Source organism: Vulpes vulpes, chromosome 1, assembly GCF_048418805.1.
Source record: "Vulpes vulpes isolate BD-2025 chromosome 1, VulVul3, whole genome shotgun sequence".
NCBI lineage: Eukaryota > Metazoa > Chordata > Mammalia > Carnivora > Canidae > Vulpes > Vulpes vulpes.
In genome coordinates this window covers 194,012,378-194,033,901 of record NC_132780.1, presented here as the reverse complement: position 1 = coordinate 194,033,901, position 21,524 = coordinate 194,012,378, and the positions used below count along the sequence as shown (strand labels likewise).

The following is a 21,524-nucleotide window of genomic DNA, read 5'->3' as shown; positions in this document are numbered from 1 at the left end:
CAGGAGTCACTTGGGGTAGCCGGGTGCCAATGTGTACTCTTTTGATCTTGTCCCTGCACTTGTTCAGCTTTGCTGGGGAACAGTAATTTTACAGTATAAGTGAACAGAAGACAATTGGCCACACATTCTTGGAGAGTGGGCTTTTTCAGCATCCAGCATTTCATTACCACCAGGAACAAAAGAGAAGGCTACAGATTACCAATAAGGGTAGTCTGCTAATATAGAGAGGGGAGACATTTCATTAGCATTAAAGAGAAAAGATTTTTTATGACCTAGAGTTGCTTTCCATTATGACTCACTTAAGTAAAAAAGAAAAAAAAAATCTAATGGTTAATTTACATATGTAAGTGCTCGAGTCTCAGTCACACACTGATTGGTACAGTGCCATGTAATGAGTGACAAACATAAGCATGCATTATCAGTAATTAGTATTAGCACAAAAATAAGCACCTATTTTTTATTAGCAGTTTTTAATAGCTTTCCTGTTTTACAAAAACGGTCAAAACTATTTTTTAAATGATATTGATAGCTTATGGAGGAGAATTTTGCATGATATTTTGCTCATCAGAATTCTTTTTTTTTTTAGACCATATTAGTAAAACATCTATCCAGTGTCCCTAAAAGCGACAGGAAGAAATAACATTTTTTAAAAAAATCAGTTTCCTTTAGTATTATTCTTCAGAATCATAGATGATTCAACAAAAAACATAAATATTCAAAGTCAACATAATGAAACCCTAAAGAAAACTTTGAGGAAAAGCTACTCTTTTATTTCAGCATAAAACAATCTACCAAGACAAATTTCTCAAACAAAATTACAGTATGTTTGACACAACAGGCAAAACTGAAATACCATACTTAGGAAAGATGACCAAGCTAACAAGGAATATATTCTGCAAATGTATTCTGAATGCTACCAAAACATAATTTTAAAATTCCCCAAATTCAAGAGTACATATGTTCTTGTTTTTAAGCAGCAATAATTCTCATTCAGCTCCCTAGTTAGATAAATATTATATTAATTAACATCACCTAAAGGCCAATAATAACTAGTTAAAAATCAAGACTACTAATAGGATTCAATTTTAAAAGTGAAGTGGTGATTGCAGACATGATTGTTAATAAAATGCCTAAAAAATTATTTTGTAGGGTATCAGCAATGTATTGCACCAGGATTAATAGGCTTAAGGATAATTTTTAGATTCTATCATTTAAAGTATCTACTAAAAGCCTATTCAGCTCCAGAGCCATATAACACAAGACATCATATACCAAAGAGAATATATAGCATAGCTGTTACTACTAGTGAATTAGAGCACCAATGATCAATTCAAACTAAGTTACTAGCTGTGTAACCCTGCACAAGTTACTTAACTTCTCTGACCCTTATTTCTTCAATAGAATGAAAGTAATAATAATTATCTATCTTGCAAAATTGTTATGATCCTTATAGTAAACTCTTATAGTAAAATAAGAAAGTACTTAGCTATGATTATTATCTGTGTATGGTATATATATGCTAGTTTAATTGTATATTATTTATATGTAGCTGAATAGAATTTTAGCTGTAGATGGAATGGTACATAGCATATAGTACAGTAGTTAAGAACATAGGCACACAGTACTCAATAAACAGTAACTAATGTTATTACCGAATACACATAATAGATGGAATGTAAGCATTCCAATAAATGGCATTATCTAAAACAGATTGTACATAAAAGATGGATTTGGGGACACCTGGGTGGCTCAGAGGTTGAGCATCTGCCTTCGGCTCAGGGCGTGATCCCGGGTTTTCGGGATTGAGTCCCATATCGGACTCCATGCAGGGAGCCTGCTTCTCCCTCTGCCTATGTCTTACTTTCTCTCCGTGCCTTTCATGAATAAATAAATAAAATCTTTAAAAATAAATAAAATAAAAGATGGACTTTACTAGTTCAAAAACATAGTAAACAAACAGTATTACTTAAGGAATACACATTCAAACAATGACATACCATTTTTCATCTATTAAGTTAAACAAAAAATGTTAATTCAGAATGTTGGCAAAAAAAATGGTGGGTTGTTAATTAAGGGAAATGGGTCTTAGTTGGGAGACTGCCTCAATATATATCATTTGGTATTAAGATCTATCTTCATTCATTCATTTTTTCACTCACTATTATTCATTCGCTCATCCTCAAACACTGTTCTAGACATTTGAGATACATCAGTTAGCAAAATAAAGATTCCTGCCTTCAAGTTTACATTCTTATGGAGGAATATATATAATAAACAGTAAATATAATAAATAATATATATATATATATATATGCAGAGGGTGATGTTGTTTTAATGGTTTTTAAAAGGACAGTAAGGGACATTGATTAATGACAAATCACAATTTTATAAGAATAGGCCTTGTTAAGGCAATAACTGAGCAGAGATCTGAAGACGTGAGAGACTCTTTGGGGTCTCTGGGGGAGACTGCCCCAGGCAGAAAGTTCAGTGGGAAGGCTCTGCTTGTTTGTTCTAAGTTGTGTGGATGTTGGGAATCAGAGTGCTGCTGCAGCAATATTTTGCGGGTATTCTTTTATCCGCCCCCCAAATTTTAGAAAAAGGGGGCAAACAGAGATTTGGACTAGAAATAATCCAGTTTTGGTGTGCTGGAAGAGCTTTTCTAAGACCAGTAGAAGACAGTTCAGATATTGAAACTAGGAGATGCAGGTTCTGCTTAGTGATCACCTCTGCCCTTAGGGAACATATTCTTGCTCTTATACTCCTGCTGTCTCTGGTTCTCCTCAATGGTGGGTATAATGTTAATAATTGGCCTTTTCTCACATGCAGTGTAAATTCCAGGCTTCAAGCTGAGAATTGTAGAGGATATAAAAGAGCAAAACTACTAACATTTTTCATCCTAGGACATGCAGGACAACTTTGTTCAAAAGCAGAGGGCTCTCATGTTGTTAACTCTAGCATAATAGAATACTACATTCTAGTAGCACTTGCGATCATATAAAAGTAATCAAGTTGATATTCAGTCTTGTTTTATCATCTCTGCATTTGCGTTCTTCAGAGCCCTGGTGGGAAAGAAGCATTTGGTATAACACCCACTATAAGCTATGGTTCCCTAATCCAGGAAGAAAATAGGGTTGGAAATTATTTGCAGTAAGTAAGGCTGAAAGATAGGAGATAAGATCAGAGAGGAAGCAGAAAGGCTTGAGTAAAAGGAATGACACTATCTTATTGTATTTCCACCCCTCTAACTCCACCACCCCCAGCGCGCACGTGCGTGCGTGCACACACACACACACACACACACACAAACAGAGTTTAAGCCTTTTTTAAATTGGGTTTTCTGTTACCTATAGTAGAAAGCAATCTACGAGATACAGCTCTTTGCTCTTTGGTCTTAAGTTCATCAGGTGATTCTCCTTCCATTGGAGGTCCTGGATTTTATATGTAGGAAGGTGACATCTCCTCACAGTACTATTTATGCTATCTTTTACAGGCTATAGGGAAATCCCTCCTGATATAGCAGATAGGAGCAAAACATGAACTAATCCATCCCCATCTAGACTGTTTGCAAGAAACAGGCACAGGAAATTCAGCTAAAGAAAAGGGGTTTACTTGAGACTCCAAGATGTGAACAGCACTGATAGAACCTGCGGGGAACTGGAGCTAAACACAGGCTTAGGAGCTGAGGTAGCTCTGGAGAGCTCAGCAGCTGTCCAGGGAGCAGCCTTGTAGTCCTCCCCCTAATGGGATTCAGTTATTTCCTCTGTCTCTTTGTTCCTGTTTCATTATTGTGCAGGAAGTGCCTTCAGTGCCTTTTAGCTCAAAGACACGAGACAGAGGATATGATTGGCTCAATCCCCAGGGCACATCACACAAGTGCAACGTTGTTGGCAAGCTTGTGGGCTTGCTACTCATAGATCAGATGTCCAGACATGGTCCATTTGACTGTGGGTCACATGAGGTCTTGCAGTATGGGATAAGGCTCTTTAAATAAGGCAACTGGGATGGATGAGTAAACAAATGAATGAACATCAAACCAACTCTGGCTGGACACAGTGGGTGATGACCGATCCATCACAACCACTTTCTCTTTGTTAACAAGCAACTTTCAAGTGAGGGTCCTGTCTCCCCCTTGATCTTCTTTATACTTAATACATAATTTGAAAAATCACTTTTATTGCAAGACTCACTCATGTGGAACATGAGCATCCTGAGAGTTGCTTTTGTTTCCTTCTTCTCAATCATGCATCAACATTCTGAAATCTAAACTCAATGGAGAATGCCCAATGCAACCAGAGATAGTTCTGTTAGGGTCTCACTATCAGGGCAACATTATGACTTTCATGGGTCCTAGGCACCTTCTACCTTCATGAGCCCCTTCCTCAATTAGGAAATGCATTTGAGGGATGCCTGGGTGGCTCAGTTGGTTAAGCATCTAACTTCAATTCAAGTCATGATCCCAGGATCCTGGGATTGAGCACCACATTGAGCTCTGCATTGAGCCCTGCTTTGAGCCCGGTGCTCAGCAGGGAGTCTGCTTTTCTCTCTCCATCTGCCCCTCCTCCGCCCCCACAGCTCATGTGCACACATGCTCTCTCTCTCTCTCTCAAATAAATAAAATATTTTTAAAAAATGCTTCTGAAAATGTTTTTATATATAAATTGTATTTGATGACTGAGTTGGTATAAAATATATATAGACACAGGCTGAATTCATTATGGTATATTTGTTTTTTTCTACAAATTTTAAAAGAAATTAAAATATTCTCATGGGGCCCTGAAAGTATCATGGACTCTAAGTACTATGCCTACTACACCTAATGGGTAATTTGGCCCTGCTTGCTATTAATCTTCTCAGGATCTCTTTGCATGAGCAAATTTTCATCACTTCCTAACCTTCTTAAATAGTCTTGCCAATGTCTTCATGTCACAGAAACAGATGGATCTCTTCTCTGACTGTTTTAAAATTTACATTCTTTAAGTTAAGGGTAATGATTTTTATATGATACCAAGGAAACTCTGATGCCTCATCTATGTGATGAATATGATGGCTATTTTATAGAATTAAATGCATAGCTATTTTATAGATATAAAAACACTTTGTATACCATGGATCATTTTACAAAAGGTTCGACTTTTGTAAAAAAAAAAAAAATCTAACTTCAATGCTTTAATAAAAAATTTAACTGTTAATTCAATTTTATTTAGTGATAATGTGATTAAGAGACTCATAATGAGAAAACAAGAGACATGGTCTTCACTAATTTATCACTGACTTGTTGTTGACAGCATAACTGTTAACTCGTTACTATTTTTAGAACTAAACAAGGCCCTTCTCTTTCTGCAACACATTGGTGCACTTAGAACACTTCTTCAGGGTAGAACATTTCTTTCCCATAAGCCTTTTTTCTGAAGACCTTTGCAGTTCTACAATACAAAAGGTGAATGTGAGGCTGTCTTAATATGACTGCAAGGAGAAAAAAAGATTCCTCCTCCCCAGATGGCTCAGTAACACCATTCCTGGTGAAAATTCTTTCTCACCTATCAGAAATTGAGACCATTGTTAGATAAGTGTATCAAGTTGCTAAAGGCGACCTATCATGCCTCATTTGGGATAAAGGCAACCTGGCCATCTTATCTTCCCATCAACCCAGGTTTTAAACACAGAAGAACAAGAAATAACTCTCTACGAATTTAAATGCATAATTTCATAGAATCTTAAAATTGTGAGAAACTTGACAATTCAACTAGGACAGTTCCCTCACTTCATCACAAATATGTTTGTGAGGCTTAAATAAGATGTGTGACTCACCCAGAGCCCACCTCGGAGTAGGCACAAAACAAATGTTAGCTTCCTACCCCTTGAAAGTTCTCTGGGCCTTTATTCTAAGCAATCAGACACAGGAGTTTATGCACTCAGCTCCAGAAATATTATTCAAAAGCTCTGGGTGTGAAGCCCTATTTTTAAGCTTATATTCAATACTTGTGAATTTTTCTATTTCCATTCCAATAATCAATTGCTCTCATAGTAAGCATTATAGAAAAATCGACTATCACATTTCAGAACTACTAAAGATAGTAAACAAGGAGGGAGTAATTCTTAACCTAGAATATCTATTATTATTATATTATTATTAAACAATGGGAAACAGAAAAAGCATAAGACATGATATTTGCCTGCATGCCATATTTGTTCTCATAAGAAATAAAGATCTGGGATGCCTGGGTGGCTCAGCGGTTGAGCATCTGCCTTTAGTTCAGGGTGTGATCCCGGAGTTTCAGGATCGAGTCCCACATTGAGCTCCCTGCATGGAGCCTACGTCTCCCTCTGCCTATGTCTCTGTCTCTCTCTCTGTGAGTGCGTCTTTCATGAATAAATAAATAAAATCTTTAAAATAAAAGAAATAAATATCAGAAAATAACTTTTTGCCACTTTAAATGTACAGTTTCAGAGAATCCAAAAACTAGGAAAAACTTAGAAAATTCAACTAGGGCCAACTCCCTCCCTTCATCACAAATTGTGAGGCTTAAAAGAGATGTGTGAATCACTTGTTTTTTATATAACATTTTTTTAAAAACCACAAACATCTTTAAAGACATTATTTTGTAATAATGATATTATCTCCAACATGGTATAGGCAAACTGTAACTCCATTGACTATGATATAGGGGTAGGCAAACTTTTCCTATAAAAGAATCAGTAGTAAATATTTTAGGCTTTGCAAGCCACATATGGTCTATATGGCATTTTCTTTTTCTTTTTCAAAAGACTCTTTAAAAATATAAAAATCATTCTTTTCTCACTGGTAATACAAAAGCAGATGGGCCAGATTTGCCCTGTGTGGGCCATAGTTTGCTAAGCCCTGGACTAGACAGTAAAATAAAGTCATAAGAGGTAGCATGTCAAATCAATCTATAAAACAATGATAAAATCAGAAACAGAATTTAAATCTTCACATGTCATTCAGTATACCATTCTATATCTATGAAACATCTGTACCTTACCTGAAACTCATCGAAACATAAGAGACATGCTTCTTCACTGATTTCTTCAGCTATGGGAGCTATTGGATCATAGGATTTAGCCATGAATCCTGGCTTCCTTTTTGGTAAACTCTTTTTAAGGCGGTGAATTCCTTTAATGGATACAATTAAACACAAATTGAATACTGTATTAATAGCATATTTTAGACAACCATAACAAATCTTTTAAATCTGTAAGTGAAACCTTAGTGTGAACATAAAAAGTAAGTTTAAGTGCCACGTAAAATCAAATGTGATTATTGAAAATTGGTTGCATTCTTTCTACCTTAAAATAAGTTGTTTACATCTTCATACATTCCATGGTTGTGAGGACACTTTGTAGTCATTCTATCCCCATCCTTCAATCACTTCAGAGATGACAAAGTGATAGCCTAGATGACCAGATGGTAACTAGAGGATCAACAGATCAATCTTACTGCTGAGGATTTTAGGGATGTAGGCAGAGCAGGTGATTCCATCCTACGTCTAGCGTATGAAATCAGGATGTTCCTTATCTCTAGGCAATCTCACTTTACTCATTATATGTATGCTAAATGCTGAAAGTATTAGAAGGAAAATACAATGTTCCTGGCCTTGTTAGTTACAGTATAGTTGGTAGACAAGTAATATAAAAATGAAATAATCTAAGAACACTGATAAAGCAATAAGGCATATATACATGTACATGAATGCCTACATGCTAGGGTGACACACAGGAAAGGACCTAATCAAAAACAACTTCTTGAAATAAATGAGTTTTTAACTTTTTTTTTTAATTTTAAGATTTTATTTATTTGACACAGAGAGAAAGAGAGAGAGCACGTGGGCAAGCACAGGTAGGGGGGGTGGCAGAGGGAGAAAGAGAAGCAGGATACCCTGCTGACCATCCAGCCCAAGGCAGGGCTCTATCACAAGACTCTGGGTTCAGGACCTGAGCTGTGGGGAGACACTTAACCCCCTGAGCCACTCAGGCATCCCAACATTTCTTATTGATCCTTAGTAGAAAGACAAAATAGTCGACCTTCATATAGTAACTTCTCTTAATGGGAAGTACTGAATTTGTCTTTAGGATCAACTCTAAATACATCATGAAATATATCAGTTGTTTCAGCATAGCACAAAACAAATGAAACCAAATAAAACCTTACTTTAAACAAATTCTAATTTTTTAAAAGATTCAAAGATTAAAAATTTTAAAAGATGAGAAAAACTGTTTTGTAGTGTTTACCCACTTAAAAATTCCTTCTTTTAGACCATTTAACTTACTTTCATGAACATCTAGCATGAAACCATGAAAATGAACCCGTTTCTTCCTCTTCATCTCCACATAATCATAAAACATGTCCATCACCATCGTTTTCCCTGTACCTTAAAAAAAGAAAAAACCAACTATTAAAAAGTATGTACTGATTACTCTAAGGATTGTTCATTAGCTTAGGGATAATGAAACCACCCTCTTCTACTGGAAAACTTGAGACTATGTTACTTTTTTAGGAAGGAGTGTTTATTTTTTGTGTTAAACCAGCTAAAAATAAAATGTTGATATTGCTCTTCTCTATTAAAATCCTGTTATTAGGAAGTATGACATTTAGTTAACATTATAGGAGCTATTTCTCCAGGGAATTATGTAAATAAACTGACGAGAGCTGCAGATTATTCATTCTTCAATTTGTCTTCCAAAAGACATCAATATGAATAAAATAACTTAATCAATTAAGTAAATATTTATTGGGCCATAAGCAAGAGAAGTGGTCTTAGGCACTACAGGAAATTCAAAAATGAAAAATAAAAAAAATAAAGATTAGTAACTAACATCAATGCTGAAAATAAATAATATAGAACTAGAGAATTGCCAATTTTAATGCTTTTTTTGTAGCTTTACCTTTATTTCTCCTGTGTATCATACAGGATTTCCTCTACAAATATTGATACTATGTTCTTTTTTTAATTTTAATTGCAGTACAGTTAACATACAATGTAATACTAGTTTCAATATAATACTAGTTACTATAGTGATTCAACACTTCCATACATCACATGGTACTCATAGAGCTAAGTGCCCTCCTTTCCTTTAATCCCCATCATCTATTTCACCCACTCCTTCACCCACCTCCCCTCTGATATCAGTTTGTTCTCAGTAGTTAAAAGTCTGTTTCTTGCTTTGTCTCTTTTTTTCCTTTGCTTGTTTTGTTTTAGCTTTTAAAGAAAGTGTTCTTAAAATATAACCTTCTTAAAAAGTTGAGAACATAAATCTTACAAAATGAGGCCTACTTGAAGAAATTAAAACCTTAACCCTTATGATTTAATTATCTAATTTTCAACGCTAAAACTTTTAACCACTGTGATTACTTTAGTTATCGAGTCACATTTAACAAAATATGCAGAGAAATTCTTATTCCTTCGCAGAAAGCCCAGAGCTCTGGGGACACTGGCAGTCCTCAAGCTCGGTTCAGACCCAGCATTCCTCAGCAGGCCAAGCCAGGCCATGCTTGTGTTGTCCCTCATCTTCACCGCTTCCTCCACCACCACCACCACACCACCACAGTGCCCATCCTCTCCGCACAGGAGCTACAAGTATTCATAGGCAGCTCGAGATTTAAGATCTGAGTCTTAAATCTGTTTGGCTTTCCTCCATTCCATACAACTTTGAGCCTATGCCATTTGAATCACCAGAAAGTTTTTTGTATATGAAAATACAATTTACCAAACAAATCTGGTCATTGATGAAGAAACTAATTCAATTTAAAAGTAATCTTTTTGCAAAAATATTTAGTGAAATACTTCTTGATACAGTGAGTGGCAACACATCTTAAATTATTACATTTATGCAAAAAATTAATAAAATTTTAAATTCTGCTGCATGAAACACAGTACACTTATAGATCTAGAAAAAAGTCATGATCTAAACAAAAATCTGAATATATATTTGAATGTAATCTTTGTGCTAACTCTTTAAAAACCAGGCTTAAAATATAACAAAACCATCATATAAAAGCTTCTGGGGATAAAAGAAAAAAAAATCATAATGGAAAAAATTGCTACCTGAAATTTAACCTTTTGAATGTCAAAAATTACTACAAATAAAATTAATATCCTTATTTACTTTATCAATACATTGTAACTGAATACCACATGTGAGTCTCTATCCTGGGTGCTCAGGATCTGGTAGTAAACAAAACAGACAAAGATCCCTGCCTTCATGAAACTTGAAAGATTAACCTTACATATTGTTAAATATGAAGGGCTCTTAGAAACTACAATCGTGTTTTTGCTTTGGTTTTGATTTTGTCCATCCTAAAAAAAAAAAAGATACTTCCAATGAATCAAGTTGGCATGTAAGTAACAACTCCATATCAAAATAAAATTCAGTATATAAAAACCATAAATCCTCACATCTGAAAAAATGTTTGAGAAAAGTCAGCACACATTCATGATCAAATTTCTCAGCAAACTAGGAAAAGTAGCATACTTTTCAAACTCATAAAGGACAAAACAAAAAGAAACCTACAATGAAAAGATGCTCAATAGCACTAATCATTTGAGAAACACAAATAAAAACTACACTGAGATACCACTTCAATACCAATTAGAATGGCTATTATTTTTTTAAGAAAAAAATAACAAATATTGGATGTGTGTTGCTGGTGGGAATATAAAATGGTGTAGCTGCTTTGGAAAACAGTATGGCAGTTGCTCAAAAAATTAAACACAGCCTGGGTCTGGGGATCGAGTACTGCATCAGGCTCCCTGCAGGAAGCCTGCTTCTCCCTCTGCCTATGTTTCTGCCTCTCTGTGTCTCTAATAAATTAATTAACTAAAAATCTTTTTTTTCCCCACATACAAAGTTTGACTTAGCACCGTGAATGCACATAAAATCCAAAAAGTCCAATGCAAACTAAATAGATTTGGGGGGAAAAAACATTTAAAAAAAATTGGGGAACCCCAGGTGGCTCAGCGGTTTAGTGCCTGCCTTCAGCCCAGGGCGTGATCCTGGAGTCCCGGATTCGGGTCCCACGTCAGGCTCCCGACATGGAGCCTGCTTCTCCCTCTGCCTATGTCTCTGCCTCTCTCTCTCTCTCTCTCTCTCTCTCTCTCTGTGTGTGTCTCTCATGAATAACTAATTAAATCTTTTTTAAAAATTAAAAAAGAAAGAACAATTGCCAGACAGCCCTCTGAGAAGGCTTACTTAAGGAGGACAAACCCCTTTGGGAAGAGAGGTTTAAGAAATAATAGGAGAAAGTCATGGGGAATTACTGCTACATACCGCAGAAACATGTTGGAAGGAAACATGGTCCAAAGAAAAAAAACCCTACTGAAAAAAAAATGTCAAAAGTGGATTGTAAAACTAGTACCCCTCGAACAATCAAAAGATGAAAAAGACCTGGCCTGATCCCAGGATTAGTAAGGGGCTCGCTCTAGGAAAGAGCTGTGTGTCCATGTCTCCTGAAAGCAAAGAGCCATAGTACTTGAGGGGCAGAATGTCTTGATCAGAGGACCAAATACTCTTGACCTTGATTGAGCCTGAGAGATTCGGTGTAAGCACATGGACCCGCAACTGGCACACCCTGCGTTCACGGGCTCGCCTCACTGAGGGTAGGAGTGACTCACTTACAGCAGCACCTTGATGGAAACTTGGGCTTTCTTCTTCACAAGTCGTAAGGAAACTGAAGGTCTGAACCTGTTATGTGTCCTGAAGTTGAAAGCAACGAAGGATGACTGCCTACAGCCAGTTATTAGGTGTCTCTTCACCTAGGAATTGCCATACCAGCAGGTTTCCATGACAGGAGAAGGGAGGAGGCTCCCAGGGTACCATGGCTGAGCAGACCACAATCATTTCAGCAGTGGCATTGGAAATGAGAAAATCCTCCGGAACAGGGAGTTGGAATTTCTGGTCCAGAGGATGCTCACATGCAGGTAATGCAAGCACATTCAAATACCATGACCAGAAAACCTGTGGGCAGCTGGTGCCACCTGCAAGGGGGGATGGTAGAGGGCCGGAACAGAATAGTATCTTTGAGTTGTTGACAATTTTAGATGTCAGGATACAGTGTCCAGGGCCCACTTCTGAAGGAGCTTTTAAAACAATTACCTTGAGAGAACATGCATGTTCAAAGAGGCCAAACATTTTATCGGAGTAAAGGGATGACTTCACTCAGGAAACCTCACAAGAAAACAACAATTTCCTTGAATATATCTGACTATTAAGGCAAGACATCTTCCCATATAAACCATTATCATGTTCCCACTACTCCAAAGAAATCCAATAAATAAATTTACAGTGAAGGGTTCGAGGAGTCTGCAACTAGAAGTGCCCCAGAGCACCAGCAGCTCCACAGGCTCGCCTGTAGTTTGTCCTTGAATGTGATGCACTGGTGTTTCCAAGCTGCTTCCCAGAATAGTTCCACAGGGTAGAGCCCACTGGTGAGTGAGGCCAAAGCGTACAGCACAAGAAGTGGTCAAAGCCAAAGCTTCCAACAATTCCTCTCTTCTTCTAGGTGGGCTGGAGGGTGGCTTCAGGCCACAAGTTCTCCTGTGGCGCCTGGTCGCCCGTGTGTGGTCTGTCTGTCTCCTGTGCTTGTCAAGTGGGGAAGAGCTCAGGGGGGCTCTCTTCGTAGCAGTGCTTGGCTATGGGGTCCCTATTGGTGTTCTCATGCTGCACGCTCTGGGATGAGGTCCTGCATTTGGCCAGACACAATTCAAAGTGATCTTCGAGGACCATGAAGAGGTTCTGGAATGCCACGGCTGCCTGGTGGGAAGCGCTCCAGGAGAAGCTGCTTGCTGGGCTGCAGGCAGCAGGACACACAATACTCACAGGACCACAGCAGCCATCAGAGCGGTACTGCTTCGTGCCGGGGATGATGACATTACAGCGGCCGTTCACCAGCAAATCCTTCCTTTCACAGATGTATCCTAGCTCATCCGTGAGGAGGTGCTTCCCTTGCATGGAGTTCAGCGCTGGTTGCTGGGCAGACTGCTGCTCCCCAGGTGAACCTGCACCTTCCACGGAACGGGCTGGTCGTGGTCTTGAAGCTGGAGGAGATTCCGAGCTCCCACTGCTCTTTCCTTCTGTTCGAAGGTGCTGCTGAGGAAGTAGATGAGCGAGAGCCCGAGGACCTGAGCGAGCACCCACCTACCTCTTCGGGAGGAGTCGGCACCACACCACGGCCGCCAGGTTCACCCTGCGGGTGCGGAGCAGGATAGGCACAGAGCAGGGCGGGCGCGGAGGCCGGGGCAGGTGTGGAGGCCAGGGCAGGTGCAGAGGCCGGGGCAGGTGCGGAGGCCGGGGGCAGGTGCGGACGCAGGGCGGGCCCAGAGCCACAGGCATGGTCCCTACGCTGCCGGCAGCTCCATTCCCTGAGGCAGGCACCGGCCCCCTGGCCTCCAGCCCAGCCAGCTCCTGGCCATAAATTAAAAATCTTAAAAAAAAAAAAATTAAACACAAAATGTCCATATGATCCACCACTTCCACTTCTGAGTATATACACAAAAGAACTGAAAGCAGGGATTCAAACAGATATAGCAGTATTATTCACAATAGTCAAAAGATGGAAATAGGGGCACCTGGGTGGCTCCATGAGTTAAACATCTGCCTTCAGATCATGATCCTGGGGTCCTGGGATCGAGGCCTGCAGCAGGGAGCCTGCTTCTCCCTCTGCCCCTCCCCCTCTCATGCTCTCTCGCTCACTCGCTCTTTGTCAAATAAATAAATAAAATCTTTTAAAAAAAAACAAGATGGAAATAACCCAAACATCCATCAACAGATGAATAGGCAAAAACTGGATACGTATGCTGGAATATTATTCAGCCTTAAAAAATAATGGAATTCTGACACATAACATAAATGAATCCTGAAGACAATATAGTAGGTGAAATAGGCTAGACACAAAAGTTTAAATAATATATGATTCCATCATATATGATATACCTAAAGTAGTCAAATTCACAGGGACAGAAAATCAAATGGTGGTTATCAGGGCCTGGGAGGGAGGGGCATTTGGAATGGGGAAGTATTGTTTACAGGTACAGGCTTTCAGTTTGGGAAGATGAAAATGTTCTAGAGATGAACGGTGTGATGGTTTCAAAACAATGTTAATGTACTTACTACCACTGAACTTTACAAGTAAAAGTGGTTAAAATGGTAAATTTTATGTTATGTATATTTGCCACATTAAGAAAAATACATTTAAAAAATACCACACAGGGCAGCCTGGGTGGCTCAGTGGTTTAGCCCCTGCCTTCCGCCCAGGGCATGATCCTGGAGACCCGGGATCAAGTCCCACATTGGGCTCCCTGCATGGAGCCTGCTTCTCCCTCTGCCTGTGTTTCTGCCTCTCTCTCTCTCTCTCTCTCTCTCTGTGTTGTCTCTCATGAATAAATAAAATCTTAAAAAAAAAAATACCCCACAACTAACATCATTCTTACTAGTGAAAGACTGAACACTTCTCCCTTAAAATTTCACACAAGGCAAGAACATTCACTCTCACTACTTCCATTCAGCATTATACTGGAGTTCCTAGCTAGTGCAATAAGGCAAGAAAAAGAACTAGAAGACATACAAATTGTAAAGGAAAATTGGTCTTTATTTGCAACAACATGATAGTATACACAAAAATTCCTAAATAATCTATCAAATAACTATTAGAGTTTATAACTGAATATAGCAAAGTTACCAAAAATATCAACTGATTCTATACACTAGCAGCAATCAGTTGGAAATTAAAATTTTAAAATACAATACCATTTGCAGTGATATCAGAAAACATAAAATACACAGGAATAAATTTATCAAAAAATATAGTAGAACTCTGCATTACAACCTACAAAGCAGAAGTGAGAGAAATTAAAGATCTTTAAAATAAACATACCATGCCCATAGATTGGAAGACTAGATCTTTATCAAAAAAATCAGTGTTTATCAAAAATATTAATATTTTAAGTTATCAATTCTCTCCAAATTGATCTATAGATTGAACACATTCCTAAGCAAAATCCCAGAAGGATTTTTTTTTTTTAATTAACCAGCCAGTTCTAAAATGTCTATGGAAACGCAAAAGTCATAGAATAGCCAAAACAACCTTGAAAAAGACAGAGTTGGAAAACTCACATTAAACCACAGGGATGCATCAGCAAAATTCAAGCTGTAGGAAATCCTACAGGAAAAATTAGTTTATGTATGTATGTATGTGTACATACAAGTGTAGAAATGTGAACTTTCCTAAGGCAGCTCTGTGGTATGTTATACACACACACACACACACACACACACACTAAAGACTTAATATATTAAAAACAAACATTTATGACATAATTAGAAATCTGAATAACTGAATATTTAATGAAATTAAAATTAATGTTAATTTTTAGAGTGTGAAAATGGTATATAAATTTCTACTTATTTTGTATTCATTCTTTCTACCAACGTCTACTTTTTTCTCTACTAAAGACTAGTAGATACACCCAAGTAATTATTAATATTTGACTGTCCTCAACACCAAACAGTGCTTAGGGAGAGTATGAGGGAAATAGTAAGTTCATGACACTACCAAAAAAAGAGAAAGATCTTTTCTAAAATGTAAAATTCTTTCAATGTGGCTATAAGCACAATTATATTTAGTATGTTGGTCAAGAAAGTGCCTGTGTATGATGGAATTTCAGAGATGCTGAAAGACTTCTCTGCCCAAAATCATCAAGTGAACAACTCAATCACTACAGTTTTATTCATATACCAAGTTTCAGTGAAATTCTAACTCTTAGAAGACTCTATTTTTTTTTAATTTTTAAAAAAGATTTATTTATTTGAGAGAGAGAGAGAGAGAGAGAGAGCAAGCACATGTGAGGGGGAGGGGCAGTGGGAGAGGGAGAAGCAGACACCCCGCTGAGCAGGGAGCCCAATGTAGGGTTCGAACCCTGGGATCATGACCTGAGCTGAAGGCAGATGCTTAACCTACTCAGCCACTCAGGCACCCCAGAAGACATTTTAAATGCAAATATGCTGGAGAAGTAACCTACTCATCCAATGGATCCCATTAAAAATTTAGCACATAAGTTTAAAATAGTTTAAATTAGAAACAGATTAGAGGTGGTTCAGACATTTAGCTAGAAGGCAGATCCTCGGATAATATGAGTCCAACCAGATTAATTTAACTAGTAGAGGAGAAATCTGTGTCCTATGGAAGATCCAGCATGAAAAATCCTAATGCCCAAAAAGATGAAACAGCAGGAACAAACTCCAGTACACCAAAACGTAGTGATGGATATTAGAGAACCTAGACCAGTGTCCTTCAAATTGCCTGTACAACCAGAAATATTTTTTCTAGAATAGAACAGAAGAGAAAATATCCAAATGTATCACACATAAGTGTAAGTTTTCTTTCATGAAACTATTTTTCGGGCGGGGGGGTGCATGTGTGTGCACGTGTACACACATATACATATGTAGGTCAGAATATTAAAATATTTTTCACTGTGGGTCACGTTCAAAAATATTTCAGAGCCATCACAAGAGTCTGTAAGCTCTGGGTGAGCAGACTGCGTCTTACACAGTATTACATCTGCATTTGCCATTACATCTGCAGAAACAACACACTGCCTCACACACAGCAGATATTCAATAAACTTTGTCAACTGAATGCAAGAATAAGGACAGATATTGAAAAAAATGTGGAGAAGAAACCAATGCTCAATTTTACCTATTTCACAATTTTGCTTTGGTCTCCATAGTGTCCTAGATAAAACCCTGTGTTTTTCTTGAGAAGATTTTTACTAGGGAAGTAATTTATAAAACCTAAAAAACAACTACTTCAGTGGTCCCCTCTAAGGTTCCCTTTTCACAGCCAACCCCCTGTTGAAGGAGCTGAAAGTGCTGTCCTCCATTACCCAAACCCAGAATTTTGCTTCCCAACTCTTCACCTTAAAACCAGCCTACCTTCTGACTGGTGAAAATATCAAAGTGAAACAGGTAAGGTTAAACCAGGAGGCAGCAGAAAAGGGACTGATGAACAAAAATCTACTTTGATTGTCTCCAAATATAAGGGAGAAATCATTAACTCTGCCATCCCCACTGCAGTCTACTAGTCAAGAACTGAAACCTTGTCAGAAAGCCAACTACAGGGTAAGAATGAAGCCACAAAATACTCCCACTGCAGTGTTTGGCTTCTGCTTTGAGATATGCTAAACATTTTATTAAGGAAAACATTTCAGGGTTGAGTCATGATGATGATGCCTCTATCAACTCTACTGGGGTTCCCTGGATTGAGGGTCCATCTGAGTCAATCATCTCCAAACAAGTAAAGTGTTCATGACAGAGCCAGGAATAAGGGGTGGAAGGGGGTGCTAGAAAACAGGAATCTTTCCCATTGAGTCTCTTCAAAAGTGAACACCTGTTTCCCAAGACTATAAAAAAGGAAAACTATAATAAAAAAGAGCTTGTGAGAGCATTCTGAGGCTATTCTTCCAGACAGATAGCTCCCCTCAAATGAAAATCTTTTCCCTTATTACTGTAGAATTCCTTTCTCTTTCCCTCTCTGCATTATAAAGGTGTTCCTAACCAAAGGTTGCCACACACGTATCTCTGTGAATATCTCATGTTACCACATCTTCTCTAATTCTTTCAAGCACTCAGATGAATCCACATTTACCATACCTCCATTTATTAGTATATGGCTGTATTCTTCAAACTAAAATCCATTAACTTTTATAGGTTTGTGGTACTTTTTTAAGTCCTTTTGCAGAAGTGGAAACAGTTGTGTTTTACCAATCATCTCCATTTATGGTTAAGTGGTTAAGGTAATAAGAGAAACAAAAATGTTGATTTTCGCCATGACTAAACATGAAAGTGAAGGTACAGGAAGTAAATGTTCTCCAAAGAGGCAAAGAATGAGAGATGACAACAGAATGAGAACTGCTAGCAGTACCCAGAGGTGTGAACACACAAAACTGCTCAAGCACCTGGTATAAATCGCTTTCTAAATAAGAAGTAAACATACACTGTTCTCAAAAATACCAATTAGCCAATGAACTAAGAAAAACAACAGCTTGAGCTTCTTTGACATTTTTCAAGTCTATAAGCTCCAAGAACATAAAGAATCTTAAGGGGCAAGCTAAACCTGTAAGTGTAAAACAGGCATTCACAAACAAATAAGTAGAGGGTGGACCCAGAAAAAAACAGTCGGATCTTTAAGGTACTATCACTACTAATTCAACTCCTATTATTTTTCTTGTCCTAAAATTATTACTGAGATAATAACCTTTGCCACCACTTCCTCATAACACGAATTTGTTATGACTATAGGGGAGCCTGAGCTTTATCAGTTGAGAAGCAAAACTAATTTTGCTATATGTAAATGTGCATTTTGAGTAAGCCAATAAAAGAAATGACTGACAACCAAAAAGACCAAATAAAGTAAGAGCCATCACCATGACATCAGTGAAGGTGGCTAAATAGGGAGAGGTTTAGAACTAGGAGAAAAGAATGTGTTTGAAGGAAACAGAAACCAAAAAACAGACAACTTCACCAATAATGAGTTCAGAAAAGAAGCAAGACATTCATTGATTAGGAAAGTCTAAACAGTAAGCAATAGCTCATAAGGTTTCCAAGAAAAGGTGAGTCTTTGTACCCAATATATGGATGTGGGAAACCAAGGAAACGTAACCACTCACCCATTAAGAATATCCACTAATAACTAAATTAAAGGTAATAATAACTATATTGAGGACAAGGGTTTAGATTATGAGTGAAAATAGTAGTGGAAGTTAAAGTAAAAAAGAGCAGCTAATTTTTTTTAAGTATTAGCTGAATCAAATAGCACTGAGCAATAAGATTCTGATTTACCTTAATAACCTATTTATAGATAATTCCCTTCCCTGAGATCAACTCAGCTTATACACTAAACAATGTCTGTATCCTACCATGATAACTAATCCAACTTTAAACTAGTCATACCCTCTGAGAAGTAAAAATGAAAACTAAGATAACTGCCCTTCTCTCTCCCCATGCCATTTTACTTGGCCTCATCCTGTTCCCTAACTGGTAGTAGAGTGAGGGGTGGAAACAGAACTATCCCTGAATGAAAGCTGGGAACATCCTACTTGGACCACTCAAAACTTACTTCAACACACTTACCAACATCTCCATAAACATACAGGCCCCTTGGAGGTTTGCTCCTTGAAAAAAGCTGCAAATTAAGAACAAATTATAAATCTCTAACATGCAAATAATTTAATGTTATCATATACACAGTGTCTAACTGTCATATACAGGACTAAAATGGGCTATTGTACACAATAAGTACAAAAAATTTGATGTAAAAGGCTATGAAGACCAACTTACATTTTAATATGGGAGGCAAGAATCATAGTAGCCCAGAGCAAGGGTTCTGAAGTCCCCAACATCATTCAGTAACTTCCCCTCTTTCCCAAATGGACTCCCCAAACAATGACAGCCTAGCTCATTCTCAGCAAGCAAGAGATCAGAAGAATTTTTCTAAAGACACTGAATAGTCTCCAGAAAAAAAAAAAAAAAAATCCTGAAGGCATTTATGTGTGGACTTCTCCCAAAGAAAAAACTGATCCCTATTAGATCACCTTATGGTAGGGCACATCAATCAACCAACCTCTTACGACAGAGTCTTCAATTGGCTTGTTAGTGTCTGAAAAGATTCTATAATGAATTGATGACACACAAGAATCAATAGAAACTAGAAAAGAAAAATGTCCAAGAGGAAAGTTGGAGACCAGAGCAAGAGTACCAAGGATAAAAACTCAGAGGAAACAGGGGTGCCTGGGTGGTTCGGTCAGTTAAGTGTCCACCTCTTTACCTCTTGTTTTCGGCTCAGGCCATGATCTCAGCGTCGTGAGATCCAGTCCCAAGAAGGGCTCTGCCCTCGATGGGGAGTTTGCTTGAGATCCTCTCTCTCTCCCTCTCCCTCTGCCCCTCCCCATTCTTGCACTCATATGCACACTCTCTCCCTAAAAATAAATAAATAAATCTTTAAAAAAATTTCAGAGGAAACAGACTATACAGACAGCTAAAGGAAAACTTCAAAATAAAACTGTAATCTGGGGTACTGGGTGGCTCAGTTGGTTAGGTGACTGACTCTTGATTTTAGCTCAGGTCATGATTTTAGGGTGGTGGGATCAAACCCCATGTGGGGCTTGGTGCTCAGCACAAAGTCTACTTGTCTCTCTCCCCCTGCTCCTCCTCCCACTCTCATATGTGCACACACTCTCTCTCTCAAATAAATAAAGTATTTTAAAAATAAAACTGTAATCAATATAATTAATATGCTGGGGAAAATAAGAGAAGCTATTAAAACTATAAAGCAGGAACAAAATGCAATTTTGAAAAAGGAACATCAAGAACAAAAGAACATTTTGAAATTTAAAATATGGTAGCAGAGGGGCGCCTGGCTGGCTCAGTCAGTAGAGAATGCAGCTCTTGATCTTAGGATTATGATTCAAGCCCCATACTGAATGTAGAGATTACTTAAAAGTTAAAAAAAGTTTTTTTTAATATATGGTAGCAGAAATAAAATTTCAGAAAAAGGATTAGAAGATAAACTTGAAGAAATGCCTCAGAAAATACAACAAATAAGTAGCAACAAGAATAGGTGGAAAATAAAAAAACTACTGGATTAATTCATTAGGAGGTCCAATATCTGACAAAAAAAGGAATTCCAGAAAGAGAAAATAGAGGGGGAAAAGAGAGGAGGAAGTCATCTAAGAAATAATGCAGATTTTTCTCAAATCTGAAGAACCTGATTTCTAAGTTGTGAGGACAAGATAAGTATTCAGCACAGGCAGGGAAATTAAACCTGTATCAAGTCACAATCCTGACTGGTATCATGTACCAGGGATATAAAAGAACATCCTACAAATGTTCAAGGTGGCCACTGGGGACGGTGACAAAGAGGTAGAGGAACAGGTCACAAACAACAAAGAATAAGATTTGAGGGACAATGATATCCAATCTAATCTATTAAATCTACCCATCAAGTATGAAAATGGAAAATTGACATTCCAGACAGAAGGTCTTAAAAACACCCCCCCAACAAAAATAGGAACACCTAGACTCCAGGAAAGACAGGATCCTGGCAAGGAAGCCCTGGTAAGATGGAGGGTTGCTCCAGAAACAGAGGCACAGGCAGATCAAGAAAGCAATCTAGTCCAGACCGACACAGGAGGATGGAGGGCTCCAAGGAAGAAACAAAATGAACTTCTCTGTGCCTGTTATTATTCTCAACCCAAATAACCATCCTAAATTTTGTTCCACTTAGAAGAGTAATCTTCAAACTCTGTAACAGTTTCTAATCATCTGTACAAAAGCCAAGGTTAAGCCAGAGCAGAGAGAATTCAGAGGGTAAAAGCAGAAAGAAGCGAAGGTTTACGCCACTTAGCACAAACTAGATCAGTCAGGATTTTGGCAGAGAACATCCTCAAAGGGTGGATATAATCTAGTACATAACACTTTTGTTTTTACTCTGTGGGTTCACTCCAGCATGTCAGAAA

The 21,524-nt window shown here is 37.9% G+C and overlaps 1 protein-coding gene and 1 pseudogene across 1 annotated transcript in view; both read right to left on the bottom strand.

The window, feature by feature from the left end:
- Window positions 1-21,524, bottom strand: part of AFG1L (AFG1 like ATPase) — a 199,917-nt gene that overhangs the window by 119,712 nt on the left and 58,681 nt on the right. Inside the window, exons 3-5 of the mRNA XM_072738328.1 lie at window positions 19,141-19,192; window positions 8,286-8,387; window positions 7,002-7,132 (exon numbers count right to left, since the gene is read on the bottom strand). Coding sequence (XP_072594429.1) covers window positions 7,002-7,132; window positions 8,286-8,387; window positions 19,141-19,192 — 285 coding nt within the window. The remainder of the gene's footprint in view (window positions 1-7,001; window positions 7,133-8,285; window positions 8,388-19,140; window positions 19,193-21,524) is intronic.
- On the bottom strand, window positions 12,582-13,344 carry LOC112925106 (SREBP regulating gene protein pseudogene; annotated as a pseudogene).